Below are 16,965 nucleotides of genomic sequence, written 5' to 3' on the forward strand. Positions count from 1 at the left end.
CCCTGCTTGCTGTCCATGGTGGCCACAACAAAGCAGAGTGCCCGCTCTCCCTTCCAGTACTACCTCTATCTATCCACCCCTAGAGGCCACGCCACCAAAAAAAGCACCAAAAAAAGGCCTCTGAGAATTCTGGAACACGAAGGCAGAGGTGACCTGCCAGGCAGGCCAACAGCTCTGGGCTGGGCAGCCCCTGGCTTCTCAACAGTCCCCACTTCCTCGGTGGTTCCAGAAAGGAAACAAAAGGGACCTCAAGCCCTAACTGGGCCCCATCACCCTGAGCCTTCTCCCAGCCTCCAGCCTAGCCCTTCTGCCAGGGGCCCTCAGGACTGGGGCCCCGAAGTGTGCAAGCCTGGGTGTGGACACTCGCCATTCCCTTCCTCCCCCTTCCAGGTGGAACTTGTCCCGCTGTGTCCTCCCGCAGCTCTCACCTGCTCAGGTGTGGAAGAGCCAGGACGTCAGCTAAGTGCCCTGCACCCACGCTCCCCCCGCAGGACGGCCTGAGTTTCCCTCCAGCTCCACAACCCCAATCAGAGAGTTCACAGCTACGATGTCCTCCAGGCTCCTGGCCTGGGAAGGAAAGACACCTCCTAAATGTTTCCTCGTGCACGGGACAAGGCCATCGGTAATAGTTTACATAACATGGGACTGTTTCACCCCAAAACACTGTCCAACACCAACATTCCACACAGCATAGCGGGACAGGGAGGACGTCAGCCTTCACCCCGGACTCTTGGCGGCCTTTCCCCAAGGCCCCATCAAACTCCATCCCTCAAGGCAGAATTACGTAAGCCCTTTCTCCAGGACGCCCAGCGTCAGGCCCTCAGAATTTACCTGTGTCCAGCCAGCAGTGGGTTTACCCGAAGAGAAAGACGGAGCCAGGGGCCCAGCCTGCGGCTCCGACCTGTGGGCGTGCTCTTCACTCCCCTCTCAGCAGCGGTGCCCTGGCCCAGGAGACCACGTGTGAACCCTCAGCCTGGCAGAAAGCAGCCCCCACCTTCACGCTAGCAGGCCGGGGAATCCAGAACCAGGGAGCGCCCCTGCCCCCCAGCCCTTACTGCCCAACGGCCATCACAATCTACTCAGCGAGCAGTCCCCAACTTCCTGTGTGGGGTCTGCCCTGCCCACACCCAGACCGTGTGGTGGGGAAAGGGGCACTCCCTGGCCCCAACAACAGATGGGCTCAGGCTCACCCACCAGCATCAATCAGAACTAATCCTGGGTCCCTTGGGACCAGCACCTGAGTTGGAGGGAGGCCCTAGAGCCAAGGTCCCCAGGTCTGAATCCCAGCTCTGCCACCTGCTAACCATGTGACCTCGGCAAGTTATCCTACCCCTCTGTGCCCCCATTTCCCCTGATAGGAGACAGGGGTACCCCAAGCCCACAGCCTGTGAGGGCCTGAAGTGCAGGTCACATGACAGCGCCCACGAGGAACTCAGCACACCACCTGGCTCGAGATAAAGGTCAGTGTGAGGTCTCACCTGGAGCCACTCCGCCTGGGAACGGAGCCAACATGAGAGAGGCCAGGTCCTGGAACATCATCTGAGCCCCTGAAGCCACCTTCGCCTGAGGCCAGAACTCTGCATGGAGATGACACGTAGGAAGCCCCATCGTCACTGAGCCCGGTCGGCACCGAAGCTTCTGCCGGAATCAATACATCCCCGTGACTTGTAGGAATCAGCTATACCATCAACATTCTGCTCAGATCATTAACTTCATCCTGACACTGTCAACAGTGACTGAGAGAGGGAGAGGACGCGAGGACACGGCTGCCAGGGTGTCCTCCAGCAACGGGGACAGATTTGCAGGCACAAAGCCAGGTCCACAGGTGTCATTCTCAGGGGAGTCCCCCGTCCGCTGCTGGCACCGAGGCACCCACAGAACTGCCCACGTCCCATATGGCTGCCTCGGGGAAGGAGGGGCCTGTCCACTCCCCTACCCTTCCCAGGGGAGCTTCTGGAATCCAAAGAGCTGGCCCTTCAGCACTCCCAGCAAGGCTGGAGGAAGATGAGAAAGACCACAGGAGTGGGTGGCCGTGGAGGGACCCCAAGCATCTGGGCCCAAGGACCAACACGGCCTATCCTGGCCAGGGGTGGCTGGCCAGATGGCCCAAAACAGACCCTGCCTCACCCTCGCACATGGCTCCCTGGAGGCCAAAGGCAGGGGGTCGGGAGGGGGGCACGTGTGGGCTCTGGAGCTGAGGTCCCAGCCTGGCCAGCCACTCGGCCGCGTGTACCAACCTGCCAGGCCGGCACTCGGAGCTGTAAATCCTCATCTGCAAAGACCCCTTGCAGCTCAAAGGTTCTGGAAAATTACTCCTTGGAGACAGTGAACCTCTGTACCTCACCAGAGGACCTTTCCTCTGCTGTCACCTGTAGGCAGACACGACGGGTCTGGTTACAGGGAGGGGAGCGAGCCCAGCCTCCTTCTCCTTCAAAGACAGTCTCTGGCCCGGAGGAGGGCAGGGGAGACCGCATGCTGAGCACCCCCTGCGCACAGGCACGAGGCCGACTCTTAACAAGGCGGAAATCAAGGCCCAGAGCAGGGCCGAAACGCACCCGGGGTCACCCATCCAGTAAGAGGCCAAACCAGGGTTCAAATCCCACCACCGACCAAAACACACGTTGTCCCCGGACGTCACCGGGAACCACGGCTGGCCTCCCCAGCTGAGCGGGTATCAACGGAGTCAGCACCTAAATGTCCTGAGTCTGGGCGAGCGGCACTTCCAAACAAAATTGAAAGGGAAAAGGAGAAAAGCTGATAACCCAGGGCACTGAGCACCAGCCGCTGGAAAACAGCACCGATCAAAGGAAGGCCATCTTCCTCCCGTCTTCCAGACCCATCTGGCAAAAGCAACAGCGAACACCTCTGCCATGGTCACGGGTACAGCCTTGGCTTCCCGCAGACAGCTGTTCAAACCGTACCCCCAGGAGTGACGAGCTAGGAACCCGGGGAAGGCGCACGGACCCCTTCTCTGAGCCTTCGATTCCCTCTATGGACTGAGAGGCTTCCCGGGGCAGCTGGTCTTGCGTCACTGGAAACACCGCGGCAGGGTGGACCCTGTGGTCTCGGGCAGAGGCCGGTGTGCACCTCTAGACGCACCCGACAGCGCCCCCCCCACACCCACACCCGGGGCAGCGGGGCGGAAGCACCCTCCTCCCTGCAGGCACTTCCCCATTTACAGACAAAGGCCTCCGCGAGGCCCAGCAGCTCCGGCCTGGACCTTCCTCCCCAGCTCAGGGAGGAACCAGGCTCCCGAAGCAGCTTCAGCACAGCCCCCAGCTTGGCTGCACCCAGGTCAAGGTGAGGGCCAAGGCGTCTGGGGGTGGATTCCCCAAAAAGCACAGCTCCTTCCCACCCAGATCCCAGCCCTGCCCACACCTGCTCACAGATGAGGCAGGAACAGGCCCTCTGAGGGAATGGTCAGACTTCCCCTTTCTTTTCAAGGACCCCAAAACAAACCTTTATGAAAAGACAGAAGAATAAAACAGAAAATAAACTTTAGTGTCCATGAGGCCAAGTTCAAACCCAAGCTGCCCCTCTTATTTGCTCTACAACTCAGGGCTACATCTTCTTTCTGGGCCTTCATTTCCCCATCTGTAAGATGGGTGAGGGGCAGGGGTGCCTGGTGACTCAGTCGGTGAAGCGTCTGCCTTCAGCTCAGGTCATGATCTCAAGGTCCTGGGATCGAGCCCCATGTCAGGCTCTCTGCTCAGCGGGGAGTCTGCTTCTCCCTCTCCCTCTGCCTGCCTCCTCCCTGCTCACGCTCTCTGTGTCAAATGAATAAATGAAATCTTTAAAAAAAAAAAAAAGTGAGGTGCAAAGGGGAAATTCCAACCAAAGAGAAACCAACAATGGGAGCAACTGGCTGGCTCAGGCGGGAGAGTGGAGGACTCTTGATCTCAGGGTTGTGAGTTCAAGCCCCATGCTGGGTGTGCCGAGTATTTAAAAAAATAAATAAATATGGGGCGCCTGGGTAGTGCAGTCGTTAAACGTCTGCCTTCGGCTCAGGGCGTGATCCCGGCGTTCCGGGATCGAGTCCCACATCGGGCTCCTCCGCTGGGAGCCTGCTTCTTCCTCTCCCACTCCCCCTGCTTGTGTTCCCTCTCTCGCTGGCTGTCTCTCTGTCACATAAATAAAAATAAAATCTTTAATAAATAAATAAATAAATAAAATAAAATTTTAAAATTTTACAATTTTAAAAATAAAAAAGTAAGAGCCCAGAGAGGAACCAACAGTCCCACAGCACTGAACATTGCTGAGAAAGATGCCCAGGATCCTAAGAGGGAAGGAGCCAGTCCTTCCAGGTGGGGCACCTGGGGCTCACAAACACCACGACCCCATGCCAACATGCTCCTCCTCTCCTCTCCAAGGGTCCCCTCCCAGTCCTGGGAGAACAGAAGACAGCCCCACACACCTGTCCCCCGTACCACCCTCCTCTCTTAGGGGCACAGCCCAGCAAACGTTCCCTAGAAGGGCTGGGCTGTCCCTGGGGCCAGACGGGACTCTGCAGGGCTCACTGCTCTATGGGTCCCCACAGCCCAAGACTGGCCAGCATGCAGCAGGCACTCAGTAAATACATGTCTTGTGACTGCTTGAAGGAATGAATGGGGTGCTTTTTAAAAAGGTGGCTGGGCCCATCCCAGACACTCCAGGGGTGGGGAGAGGCGGCCCAGAAACCTGCAAGAGCAGCCCAGGGTGGCACCCAGATGTTTCCTCACCTCCACACCCCAGCCCTCCACTGCCGGATGGAAATAGGGTATAAGGCAGAAATGAAAGCCAAACCCTCTGCACCCACCCACCCTCCTCCCCGGGCCCTCCCAGGAAGCAGTGAGCCAGGAGGCGGGAGGCATGTCCTGGTCACTGACACTACAGGACCCTCACACCAGAAAAGGATCAGGAAGGGAGGCAGGGAGGCTACCTGTCCTCCCTGGGCTGGGGGCTTCCACCACAGATATGTCAGAGGCCCCAGGCCCCAGCTTGGACAGGCAGGAGGGCTGGGGCGGGGGCCTCCTAGGGAGAAGGGGGAACGCCATCATTCATGATGCACCTGCCACGCTCGCCAGCCCCGGAGGTGGCGGTATTATGCCCACTGGACAGAGCAGCGGAGGCTCTGGGAGGCTCTCCAGTCGTCTACAGCCGGTCAGGCAAGTCTTAAGTCTTGCGCTCCGAGTTTATGGCCATCCCCCTGCCTACCACCCCTCTTGGCCCTGTAACTGTCCACTGAGAATGCTCCAAAAAGAACACTCTGATTTGCTTCTGAAACAGTTATCAAGCCATCGGTACCCGGATGCTACATTCAAGATGGGGGCAAAGACCACCCGTCAGTGTAGACGCAGCACAGTTTCAGAAGTCAACTAGCCGCCAGGGTGAATCCCAGCTCTGCGATTCGCAGCCCTGACCAGGCAGGTCATGTCACCTCTCCCCGGGCCTCGGTGTTCCCATCTGGCACATGGAGACACGCCACCCACCTGGGAGGGCAGATTTCCCATCGGCAATAGTGCCTCACCTGTGGTAGGTTCTAGCTCCGCTCTGACATGAGCCACCGATTTGGGGATGGGGGGGGGGGGACAGGACCATCACCACAGCCTTCCGAAGCATGGAGGTCCGCATGGACGAGCCCCAAGTCCCAGCTTCACGGCTTGGGCTCCAAGACCTCTGACGCGAAGCTAACGGGCATGCGGAGGAAACTGCAAAGTGGGGACCCACGGACTGGGCCGCCGCTCCCGCTCCCAGCCCTGGCCTGACGACCCGTGTGACATCCCCAGGATGTGACATCCCCAGGACTATCTCCTGTGCAAAAGCTAGCTCCTGTCCAGCCTCAGGACCCACCTGTAAGTAATTCCACTGCAAGCCAGCAGCCAGAGGCAAGAAATGTTTAAAAGAGGAGAGACGATTGCGCAAAAGGTAGCACCAGCAAGCTGAGTGCCCAGGACGGACTGGCCTGGGAACCTTTATATCCGGATGCCCTCCCGGAGAGGCCCTGTCCCCAGGGACCACTTCTCACCTGTTTAACTTGGCATTAAACATGCCTGACAGTTTTCGGGTGAGGCCCTAGTAACACACTTTGGTAAAGGATGGTTTGGGTTTCCCAGAAGAATCCCCAGGGTACTGATATGGACAGAAGACTCCTAGACCCCTGCTCTGGAGATTTTTAAAGGGAAGGGGGTAGATGAAGGATGTGTAGTTTTCACCAGTGTCCCAGGTGCTTCTTTTGTTGGGCACGTTGGCAAACACTGGCCTGGAGGAAGGTAAATGTCTGTTAAAGAGAGCGACCTGCAGTGGCTTCCCTCCCCCACCCTCAGACCCCACCTTGAGGCCTCACCTGAGCTTTGGGAAAGGGCAAAGGTCAGCTGGCCTGGGGCCTACCACCAGGGGCAAAGGATCCCCCCTCCCCCACTCACAAGGCTCACAACTGCTGGACTGGGCCAGACCAGAGGGGAGCATGGAGCCTCCAATCCCCCGCCCTCAGGATCCCCAGAGCGTGGCTGCAGCCTCAGGTGGGAAGAAGGCCCCAGAGTCACCCACCTGGCCCCCCATTACACTGCCAGCGAACAAAGATACCAAGGACACTCTAATGTCTTCTTTGACTACCTGTCTAAAGTGGAAATCAGCCGGCCTTTCCCTAAACAGCTGCCCAAGGTCCACACAGAACCCAGGGTTACGACAGAGGCAGGCCAGGGCATGTGGCCTCTCAGCAGCAGAAAACACCCACCCTGTAGCTCCTTCAGCTCCCAGAAGAAACGGCTCTCAGCCTCTTTGGTTAAATGTCACCTCCTCAGAGAGGCCTCCTCTGACCACATGGTGCTAAAGTGGCTGCAGGCACCCCTACCACAGGTCTCCCCTGTTTACAGGCTTCCTGGAACTAACTACCCCGTGTGGCATATAAGTGCGTCTGTGTGCTGACTTAACCTTCATCTCCCCACCAACCATGTGGGTGCCTGAGGACAGGGACCAGCATGCAGCACGGGGCTGGACAGGTGCCTGCTTGGGATATGTATGCTAAGTGGGGAAAAGAAAAAAATGAAGGCATGAAGCCCAGGAGCCCCTCCCTGGCCTGGACTCCCCCCATATCCCTTCACCCCAGGGTTTCCTTCTGGGCCCAGGGCAATCCAGAGCACTCCAAAAGCCAATGGCTTTTGGCTGAGCCACAGGGACATGGAAAAGGCTTCCAAACCCACCAGTCAGCTCCTTCCTCCACTAAGAGATAGTCTTTTGGGCTCCTACCACGTGCGCTGTCGGAGGCCCTGGGTTTCAGCCACGAACACAACTGCAGGTCTCCACTTCTACAGAATGAGCCTCCAAGATGATGAGCGCAAGTCCAGAGAGAGAGAGAGAGAGAGCGCACACAACCACTAGGGGCTGAAGATTCCGAGAGAGAGGGAAATCACGGGCACCTCTCAGAAGCTGCCTTTGGGAGGGATGGCCACCTGACTGTGTGTCCTGATTCCCCCTCCAGGGCAGTCAGTGGCTTAGCAGTGGGCTCTGCCCGGTGGGTTGTCCCACAGTGCCACCAGGCGACTTCCTCATAGGAGCGAGTCTCAAATCCCCGCAGACAGTGACAGACCCACCCTCTGAGCCCTAAAAGCAGGGTGGGGGGAGGGAACAGTCCCGGGAGCTGTCACAGTCCTCGGCCTGGCACCATGACGGGCCTACAGAAACCAGCCCATGAGGCCCAGTGGGGGAAGCGCAGGCCAGGCCACGGGGCGGGTGCTTTCTGAAGGAGGCTTGCAGCAAGCAAGACAAAGCCCGAGGAATTGAGGCGAATTCCAACGGCCCCAGGGGAATGGCCCAGCTGCTCCACCAGGCACCCCGGCCATACCTCTGGAGGCAGTGCTGTTTGAAAGGGGGCTTCAGAGGGCAGGGGGGAGGACACACTGGTCTTGGAGTCACATCTCTCTGTGTGACCTTGGACAAGCCACACCACTCCGCCAGGCCCGGGTCTCCCTCTTGGGAGTCCAACCCACACTCTCCCCCAGGCGAGGCCACACACCGTCCCGTCCAGGCCAGCGTCCCGAGGGCCCCTGGAGGTGGCGGGAGGCTGGGGTAGGCCCGAAGCACGCAGGAAGGGGGAAGGTACGCAGCTCCTGAGTGTTGATGTGCTTCCTAAAATGAATCTCACTTCTTAAAAAGGAGGTACCAGAACATTCCCTCAAAAAGCTAGCTTACCAGCTGAATTCACAATACGAGTGGGAACAGAAACCCTATTGACTTGCAACCGTTCAGGAATTGCACTCATGAAGCACTTCACTAAGCATTTACCGAATGCCCCAAGCCGGCCAAGCCACGGGGGAGACATAACCAGCAGCGGCAGGACGGCCTGCTGGTTAGGGAGGGAGGTGCCGGCCCGGTGCCCAGGTGCGCCCAGCTCTGCACGGGGGCCTGCCTAATGAAGTCAGGCCTGCACGGGAATCAATGTCACCATGAAAAGAGAAATGCAAATCCACAGTACCATCCCACCCATGCGTGTGGCCAAGATCAAAAGCGTCTGCCACGCGGTAGCGCTGGGGAGGGGATAGGTAACAGGCCCTCCCCTTCGCTGTCACCTGTGAGCAGCACCACCTCTGGGCAAGCAGCTTTAGAACTTCCCCGAAAAACTGCCTGTGCCCTTTGACCCAGCACTCCCTCATCCAGCCACCCAGAGCACCCAGGCGATGGGGCAGGGCACTGGCTGCCCCACTGTCTGGGGGGGGGGGGAGCGCAACCAGCTGGGGAGGAGGGTGGGACCACTCAGCCAGTAAAGAAATGCAGCGAGTGATACGGATCTGCCTCCCGAGGAAGCAGAGATGTGCTATCTCTCTTAAGACACGGTGTTCCGTGAAAGGAGCCGTGGCCAGAACACGCGTGGGCCCGTCTACACAGTACACGTGGAGAGGGAGGCTGCCAGTGGCAGTGGTCCCTGAGCGCTGGGAACTCGGCAACAAGAAGGAAATGGACTTTTTACATTCACAAAGATAAAGGAAACAACAGAAGTTGGAATAATCGTAACACAATCGCTCCGGAAGACTCAGCATTTTGGGGAAACCCAGCACAAACTCCTCTTGGATCTGCAAACTTTAAAAAAGAAAAGGAAGGACTCTGGTGCATTAACAGAGATCTTCTCAAGTTCTCATCGGTTAAACAGGCGAGGGCAGCACCCCTGCCCTCCCAGAGCCCGTGTGAAAGGAGAACAGGACAGTTCCTGAACCTTGGCTGGGTCTGACGTTCCATCAACCCCACACCCAGCAGGCTGAGCTGGCAGCACCCATTGTGGGCCTCGGGGGTCCCTCACAAACAGCCCAGACCACAAACACTAGATCCACAAATGCCAGAGACCCTGGAGTGGGGAGGCACGTGTGGGCCGAAGCGCACTCACCCTCCAGGACAGCCGCCCGAGCGCCAGCAGGACAAGCGCCCCTGAGAGGCGCGCACAACTTCACACGCCTGGCATCCTGGCTCCTTCCGTGCACACAACCCTGAGCTTCATAACTGCAAACATCCTCGCTTTGCATCGCGGAAACTGAGGCACGGAGGGCCCAGGGTCACATGGCTGGTCTGTTGGGGAGCCAGGCTGGGGACCAACAGATGGACTGTGCAGATGGACAGCTTCTCCTGCTGGAAAGCCAGTTTTCTCCCTTGGAGGCAGGGAGAAAGCATTTCTTTGCAAGGCTGAGTTCCATAACTCAGTTCCATAACTCAACAGTCTCGGGGCACTGGGGCAAAGGACACACAGTCACACGGTCAGTCCCTCCTCCCACCCCCACACCTCCGAAATGGGGCACACCCCAGACACTAAGTCAGACACCAATACTAACCCACAGACAAGCATCACTTCATCCTGGAAAAGATGCTCCTTCCTCCCTACTAGGAATCTCCTGTAAGAATTCCAGTCCAGGATGCTAAGCCATCCCGGAAGAAAGGGACCTTCGAGACACCCCCTTTTAAAGGAAGGAATGTAGGACGAGGAGAGGGGAGGGCCTGATGGCACCCAAGCCCGCCCTGGCAGGCTTCCCAGGCCAGGTCCCTGTGAACACCACACTCCCAGCTCCGCCAGGGCAGGGGCTCCACCCTGCTGCCCCCAGACCTGCTACCTCTCAGGCCCAGCCTCTAGAAGGTACTCAGTAAATCGGAGCGTCAGTGGCCTCCGAGGCAACTGTACAAAGGGTCACTGGTGGGAAAGTCCGCGACAAGAACGTGGTCTGAGATTGCTCAATAAACACATTTCCTCCGGGCCTCGTCGGTCCTGCTGGCCTCCAAGGTTCTCGAGGACGAGAACCCCACAGACATTCTTCTGCTTTTGGAGCCTCCAGGAAGGCCCAGCCTAACCTGGGGAGAGAAGAGACCTAAGGAGGAAGCCGGGTCCTCCGGTAAAGAGGCCTCGGGACTGGGCCCAGGGAAAGCTGGCGGGCTGTGCGGTCTCTTCCTCCCACTCCCCAAGCCTCAGTGTCTCCACCTCTTTGTCCCTGGGCTGCTGGGACATGAAGTGAGATGAGGTGCCTGCAAGGCCCGCATGACAAAGGCAGCTAATGCAACAGTAAAGACGGACAGAGGGCCACCCACGTCTTAAACACCGAGATGCTTCAGGAAGCCCCGTGACTTTCCACCACCTCCCCCAACACAGGTTCAGCCGCAGGACAGAAAAGGGTGAAAGGCCGAAGAAATGGAGAAGGAACATGGAAAAGAACACTCACAGAGGAACAGAGGGGTGGGGGCCAGCCAGCATTTCCACACGAGACCCTGTGGAGAACTTAAAAAATGAAAAATTAAAAACCTCCCCAACATTTCCAACCACCAGCTTTCTTTCTTTGCTTCCCCTGGGAAGTCCCTCCTGGGCATCTTGAAAAAGGCACAAGGAGAGGGCGTGAGGGAACCGTGAGGCTGCGCCAGCATGAGCAGAAAGGCAGGGAGGATGGTGGAGAAAAAGAGAACGCAACCAGAGCCTCATCCCCATCCCTGTCCCCATGCCCAAGGGGGGACAACACCGAGGGGGACGACGGGAACAAACAGTGCCACTGAAGACAAGCTGAGTCGAAGGCTCATCTGTCCACCAGCCAGAGGGCCGTCCCATCAAGGGTTCCCAGGGGCGTGAGGGTTGGGTCCTTACGCCTACCAGACATATCCTGGCAGGCCTAGCCAACCCCCAACCGCCGCCAAAAATGTGCGATGCCCTCTGGCAGAACAAGGCATTACACATTTGCAAGAGCACGACTCAGCTTTGCAAGGAGAAGTGTGTCCAGGGCGCCTGGGTGGCTCAGTCGGTTGAGCGTCTGCCTTCGGCTTGGGTCCTGGAATCGAACCCCGCATAGGGCTCCCTGTTCAGTGGAGAGCCTGCTTCTCTCTCTCCCTCTGCCCCCCCAACACCCGTGCTCACACACTCTCTCGCTCGCTCTTGCTAGCTCTTGCTTTATCTCAAATAAATAAGTAAAAATCCTAAAAAAAAAAAAAAAATTTTTTTTTTAAATTGTCCCCAGGACAACACGGCAGCAGCTGGACCCTGTGCAGGTAAGAAGGTGCCCAAGCAGAAAGGGCTTTCTGTGGGGGTCTCCAGGTCACGAGGCTGGGCCCGTTCTAGAACTTCACCAAAAGGAACAGAAATATGGCAGTGGCCCCTCTCATGCCTGTCTCCCCATTTGTACAACAAAGGAGCTAGATGACACGATCCCCAACACCCCTTCCTGCTCTACGATTTTTACAAGGCTTGACATTCAACTAAACAACTCATCTGGTCCATTCAGGCCATCCTCTCCGGCGCTGACACTGCCCTAAACATTCAGAGCGGAGCTTCAAACCATTTTCAAACATTTCTGGACTTTCTCATCAGAGAAAGTAATGGGCAATTCATCATCCATCAAAACAGGAACATTGCACCTCCAGATTGTGAATGTCAAAAACAGGACAGTGTCAGCTCTCGGGCCACTAAAAATCACACCAGCATTCATACAAACACAGCAGCAGCAAAAGGCTCGGGCGGCCCTGTCAAGAAAGGGAGCTTTCTGTACCCAGTCTAGAAATGTGGCCACCAGGGGGCGCTGCCCTGAAAGTAATAAAAGAAGAAAAACTCTCTCTTGGTGTTTTCTTTTCCTTCTTAAGCTTAAGGGACAAAATATCTAGAGCTTCCCTAATGAAAACACAAGTGGGGCTTCCTGAGGTTCTAGAATGGCCCACATGCTTTCTGTCTTCTCTTTGAAGCCAGTATTCTGGCCAGAAGTAGGCATCCGGACCCTGAGGGCAACAACCTTTTCTGAGAAATTAACCCTCCATGCTGGATTTCCCCCAGAATGGTTGACATCGAGGCTTGCCCTGAATGCCCCTCCAGCCCCGCTTAAAGGCAGGGGGAGTCCATGCGGAGGGAGAGGCAATCTGCAAGTCCAGCAGCAGGACCCAGCCCCGAGTCTGGGCTGGAACTGTTTTGCAAGAGGTTCCTAATTAACGAGCAAAACATACCAGCCAGATGACAAGCCTCATGCTTTAGCTGCAGACACAGGATGACACAAATACAGAGAGACCTCAGTGGAAAAGGGTGCAAGGTATTAACTGGGATTTCCCAAGACTCAGATGACTGCAGGAGGAGCTCCGGGACCTAACACCAGCATGGGGCTTCAACGATATGTCAAAGGGACCTCTCCGCGTTTCTCCTGTGTCTAGGGCATTTTTTCCATAAGCGTGTGTGTGTTATCTGCGGTGCAATGTTCAAGCACCCTTTTTTAAGGTTCTAAAGTCCTCGGACCCATTTTCAAAGTTCTAGCTTCGAGTTCCTCCTGATTTCCTGATTTCCTTGTGAATTCCTGGGCTGCTTGGCATGCCCTACCAACCATGAAAAGCTTGCTTTCTCCTGAGGAAGCCAGCCTGAGAAATGGCAGCCAACTCCATCCCCAGGCCACAGGATGCAGAGCCAGGAGCAGTTTCATGTAAGGTGTGCCCTTCTGGCTGCAGAGAGAACAGTGTCTGGAGGGTCTGCCCAGGGCAAGGGAGCAACAGGCCCTCGGGACAGGCAGGAGGGGCACAGAGATGCCACAGGCCAGCAGGTGACTGGCTCAGACCCGCCACTTGCTCTGCGCACCAGGAGATAAGGAAGCCCAATTGTTCAATTCTGCAACATGTCTGGGGGCCTAACAGGGACAAAAGTGCAAGTAGAACACATTTTCAAGAATCAAATCTATCAAGTGGAGACACTGCAAAACAACAGGATTCCACCTAGACTTTGCAAAAGGCTTGGGGAGCCAGATTCTCTTAGGCTTTTGGTAAGAACAGAATTTACCTAACAGCTTCCCAGAGGTAAAGCCACAGCTGTACAGCAAGGTGAGGTGTACCTGGACCAACACTGGATGCTTCCATAATTCGGAATGTGATCTTCTTAAAACCCATGAATCTCCACCAATGAGCACCAGCATGGGGGGAGGTTGGCAGGGGGGCGTCAGACAGAGGAAGGCCATTCTACACCACATACATTTATCCCACATCCTCTGCACCGGCCACTCCCTAGCTGTGGGACCCCAGGCGGGGAGACCCCACCTCTCTGCAGATCGCTCCCCCTTCTCAGACACGTGGCCCAGAATCACCACCCCGGTCAAGTCTCAAGGCTGGTGCGAGGCTCTAATGAGACAGCAAATCACCACATACATGCCAAGTATCGCTACTCGCCGCACACAGGCTTAACCCAGTGACATGCAATGACAGCTTCAAGGGCTGCAAACGCATGGCACACAGTAGGTGGTCCGCAAACATACGAACAGCGGTGCCCTTCTCCACGAAGGGAAGGGAACGAAGGAAGAAAAACACTCCAGTCCAAAAGTAACCTCCAGCCACAGGCAGACGGCATGGACTCCCCGATTTCCCAGGTCCCTCTGCCACCTTTAGCAGCGTCCCCAACGCGCTCTGGGCAGCTGGGGGCTTCCCGGCCGGGGGTCACAGTGCACCTGAGAGCCCCGGTCCGTGCCACACCGCCCATCCTGGCCGCCGCTCCCCTCGAGCACCGCCGGCGGCCACCACAACCACCTGGCCGCTCGGACTCAATGTCCCCCGCGCACCGCTCCTTCTCGAACGCTCCAGCCTTCTAAAGCAGCCGCTGAGGCTGAACCGGGCTCGGGCCGGGGGTCCCCGGGCGCCGGGGCCCCGTCCCTCCTTACCTGCATAGCTCGGCGAAGGCCTGGAAATTCAGCTTCTTGATTTTCTTCTCGCTCAGCCAGTAGCCAACTCTCTTCCCTTTCAGAAAGGTCTGCATCTTCCTCCTCGGGCGGGGAGCTCGGGTCCGGAGGAAATCGCCCACAGGCCGAGTGTGGCGGCCCGGCGCGCGCCGCGAGCGTGCGGGCACCTCCTCCGGCGGCGGGGACGCGGAACGGGGCTCGGGGCGCGCAGTCCTGCCGGGAGGGGCGGGCCGGGGCGGGCGCCCGGGCGGAGGGAGCGGCGCTCAGCGCGGCGTGCCACTGGCTGCCGCCGCCGCCGCCCACGCCCCCGCCGCCCGCGGGGCTCGCCGGCGCGCCAGATCGCCAGCGCCGGGCCGGGGCCGCCGCGGGCCCCGGAGCCCAGCGGCCGCGCCGCACGCCCCCCGGCGGCCGCGGCGGCACAGGCCCGGTCCCCCGCGCCCCTCGAGACTCCTCCTCCCCGCCCTGCCGCCCGCGCCCGCGGGCCCCGACTCCGAGCCCGAGGCGGCGCGATCGGCCGCCGCGAGCCGGGCGCGTGCCCTTCCCGGCGCGTTCGGACCCCGGCGGGGCGCACGCGGCCGCCCGCGCCTCCCCCCCCGGCCTGCCCAGGCCCGCCGTCCTCACCCGCCGCCGCCGCCGCCGCCGTCGCTTCCTCGTTCTCGTCCCCGCGCGCAGCCCGCGCACCCGCCGAACCCGGCCCCGCCGCCGCCGTCGCCGCGCTGACCCGGCCGGCCGGCCCGCTGGACCCCGCCGGGGCGGAGGAAGCGCCGCAGCGCCGGCCGCTAGGGGGCAGCGTCGTTCGCCGCCTCTTAAAGGCGCCGCGCCCTCCCGGCCTGGCTGTTTGCGGCTTGTATGCGTCGGGGTTCAGGCCGGTGAGCTTCGGGACGGAGGGCGCGGGACTGGGTGAAGGGCGGCCATTGCCAAGGGGTTGTTGCTTTTTAAAGGGGCAAGAGGAGCCATGCTGTGGGCCTTTTCTGCCTGTCCTCTGGGAGTTTCTGAAATCAAAAGCTTCTCTGTACCCCCAGCAGTGTTCAGCGCCCCCCCACCCTGGGTAATTCACTGGAACTGCAGCGGGGGGCGGATGCGGACATTCAATGAGATCATCCCTCTTCCCTTGAGGAGACAGACCCCTGCCCAGGGCAGGGTGGGAGGGGGGCTCCCTGGCGTGGTGACCTGTACACCTAGGGTCTTCTCAGGATGTAGACTCCCTCTCTGGGTCCCCTTCAACTGAGTGGGGACGGGGCGGGAACTAGAAGCATGTAAAATGAGGGTGGAACACTCCCAGGAGATCCACTGCTTTTGGAGTGCAAGTCGCCCGGTAGCCTCAGTGCCTTTGATTCACTAAACACTGCCCTGCCCCTCCCCATCCCGCCCTGCCCGGCCCTACCCTACCCTGCCCTGCCCACACCCTATAGGGCGGTAGGGGAGCATCTAGCCTTCAAAGAGCTCAGGGTCTGGGAGGAGAAGACATCTCTCCTCAGGCTCAGGCAGGAAAAATGAATGAGGGGGCGGGGCTCAAAGTTTCAGGGGAAACATTTAAGCTGGCCTTGGGAAATAAGGAAGATTTTGGTAGGCCTAAGAAGGGAGAATCCGAGGTAGGGAGAAAAGAACCAAGTTGTTAGGAATGACAGACTCTCCTTGACGAAACTTGGACTCATTCTTTGAGGCCCAGACCTAGGGGCCTCCCTTCTTCCCCTAATTACAACCCCACCCCACCCCTCTTCTGGCTGGTCTTCCAAGTTGCAACTAGGAGAGGCTTGTCCTCACTGGGACTTGGGGAGTGATCACACATGACCACTACCTGCACTTCTCACCTCACCCCGCACTTGCTGTGTGACCTTGCAGTCCACTGAGCCTCTCTGGGCCTCCAGTACTCCCATCTTAAGCTCAAGAGCTAAGCCCTGCCTCATGAGAGCACTGGAAACTGCAAAAGTGCAGTGGCTGTGAGGTCTAAAATGTATGATGTGGGCATGGGGAGACGGAGATGTCTCTCATGCAATGGGAAGAACCGTCTTTGGCTTCTGAAAGACCTGGCCTGGGGGTGCTAGTTCAGCTCCCCTCGGCTTGGGCAAGTCACTGTAGCCCTCCCAGCTTCAAGGTGGGGAAAGTCCTGCTTGCCTTAAAGATTGCAGTGAGGATGCAAACAGGGTGATGGGCTGGTCCTCAGCAGGCCTTCAGAAATGGTGCTTGCTACTGACTCACCCAAAGACTCAACTTGAGGCCCTGTTAAGAGCCCACCCCACCCCAGGGCTTCAGGAGCCCCTGCAGCTGCCAGAAATTAGGTACATAATGGCTTTTTACAAAGTCTGGCTCTGTGATTTGCCCCAAAAGTTAAGAGCCACTAATTACTCCATCTTGCTTGCTTATTCCTGAAGAAATGGACCCAGAGAGGGAAGGGGATTTACCCAAGGTCACTGAGCCAGTAAGTGGGAAAGCTGGGACCAGCAATGTCGGGCCAAGGGGCCTCCCCCTTCACCTCGGCTCACCATCCTTCTGGAGGTAGGAGGGCTGGGAGGCGCGGACAGGTTCTGAGAAGTGGACCACTGCCAGAGGTATGGCGGGATCCTCCCTATGCACTGGTGGGACCAGGTATCCACCCACATTTCTCTGGACCCCTGGGCAGCCACTGGCCTCAATCCTCCTCTCCACTGAGAATGAGAACTTAACGTGGTTTTTATCTCTGTTTTAGGGGATCTTGGTCATCCCATGGAAGGGTGGCGCTCTAGGGCTAGAACCACCCTCCAGAGCTGTCCCCCTCGGACTAAAGGAGTGAACCGTTTCGCCTATGCCACTCCAGCCCAATCAGTCTTTGGATGTGAGCTGACCCCAGGGAGGGCATGTCCTTGGG

General features: G+C 58.3%; 1 protein-coding gene across 2 annotated transcripts in view; it reads right to left on the reverse strand.

The window, feature by feature from the left end:
- The window catches only part of ITPK1 (inositol-tetrakisphosphate 1-kinase), a 169,408-nt gene extending 154,532 nt beyond the window's left edge, over positions 1-14,876 (reverse strand). For both annotated transcript variants that reach the window (XM_045807579.2, XM_045807576.2), the window contains exons 1-2: positions 14,742-14,876; positions 14,103-14,333 (exon numbers count right to left, since the gene is read on the reverse strand). In XM_045807579.2, coding sequence (XP_045663535.1) covers positions 14,103-14,197 — 95 coding nt within the window. In that variant the 5' untranslated portion in view covers positions 14,198-14,333; positions 14,742-14,876. The remainder of the gene's footprint in view (positions 1-14,102; positions 14,334-14,741) is intronic.
- Between the last annotated feature and the right edge of the window lie 2,089 nt (positions 14,877-16,965).

The sequence above is a fragment of the Ursus americanus genome, chromosome 26 (genome assembly GCF_024610735.1).
Source record: "Ursus americanus isolate L20-20 chromosome 26, mUrsAme1.1.p, whole genome shotgun sequence".
Taxonomy (NCBI): Eukaryota; Metazoa; Chordata; class Mammalia; order Carnivora; family Ursidae; genus Ursus; species Ursus americanus.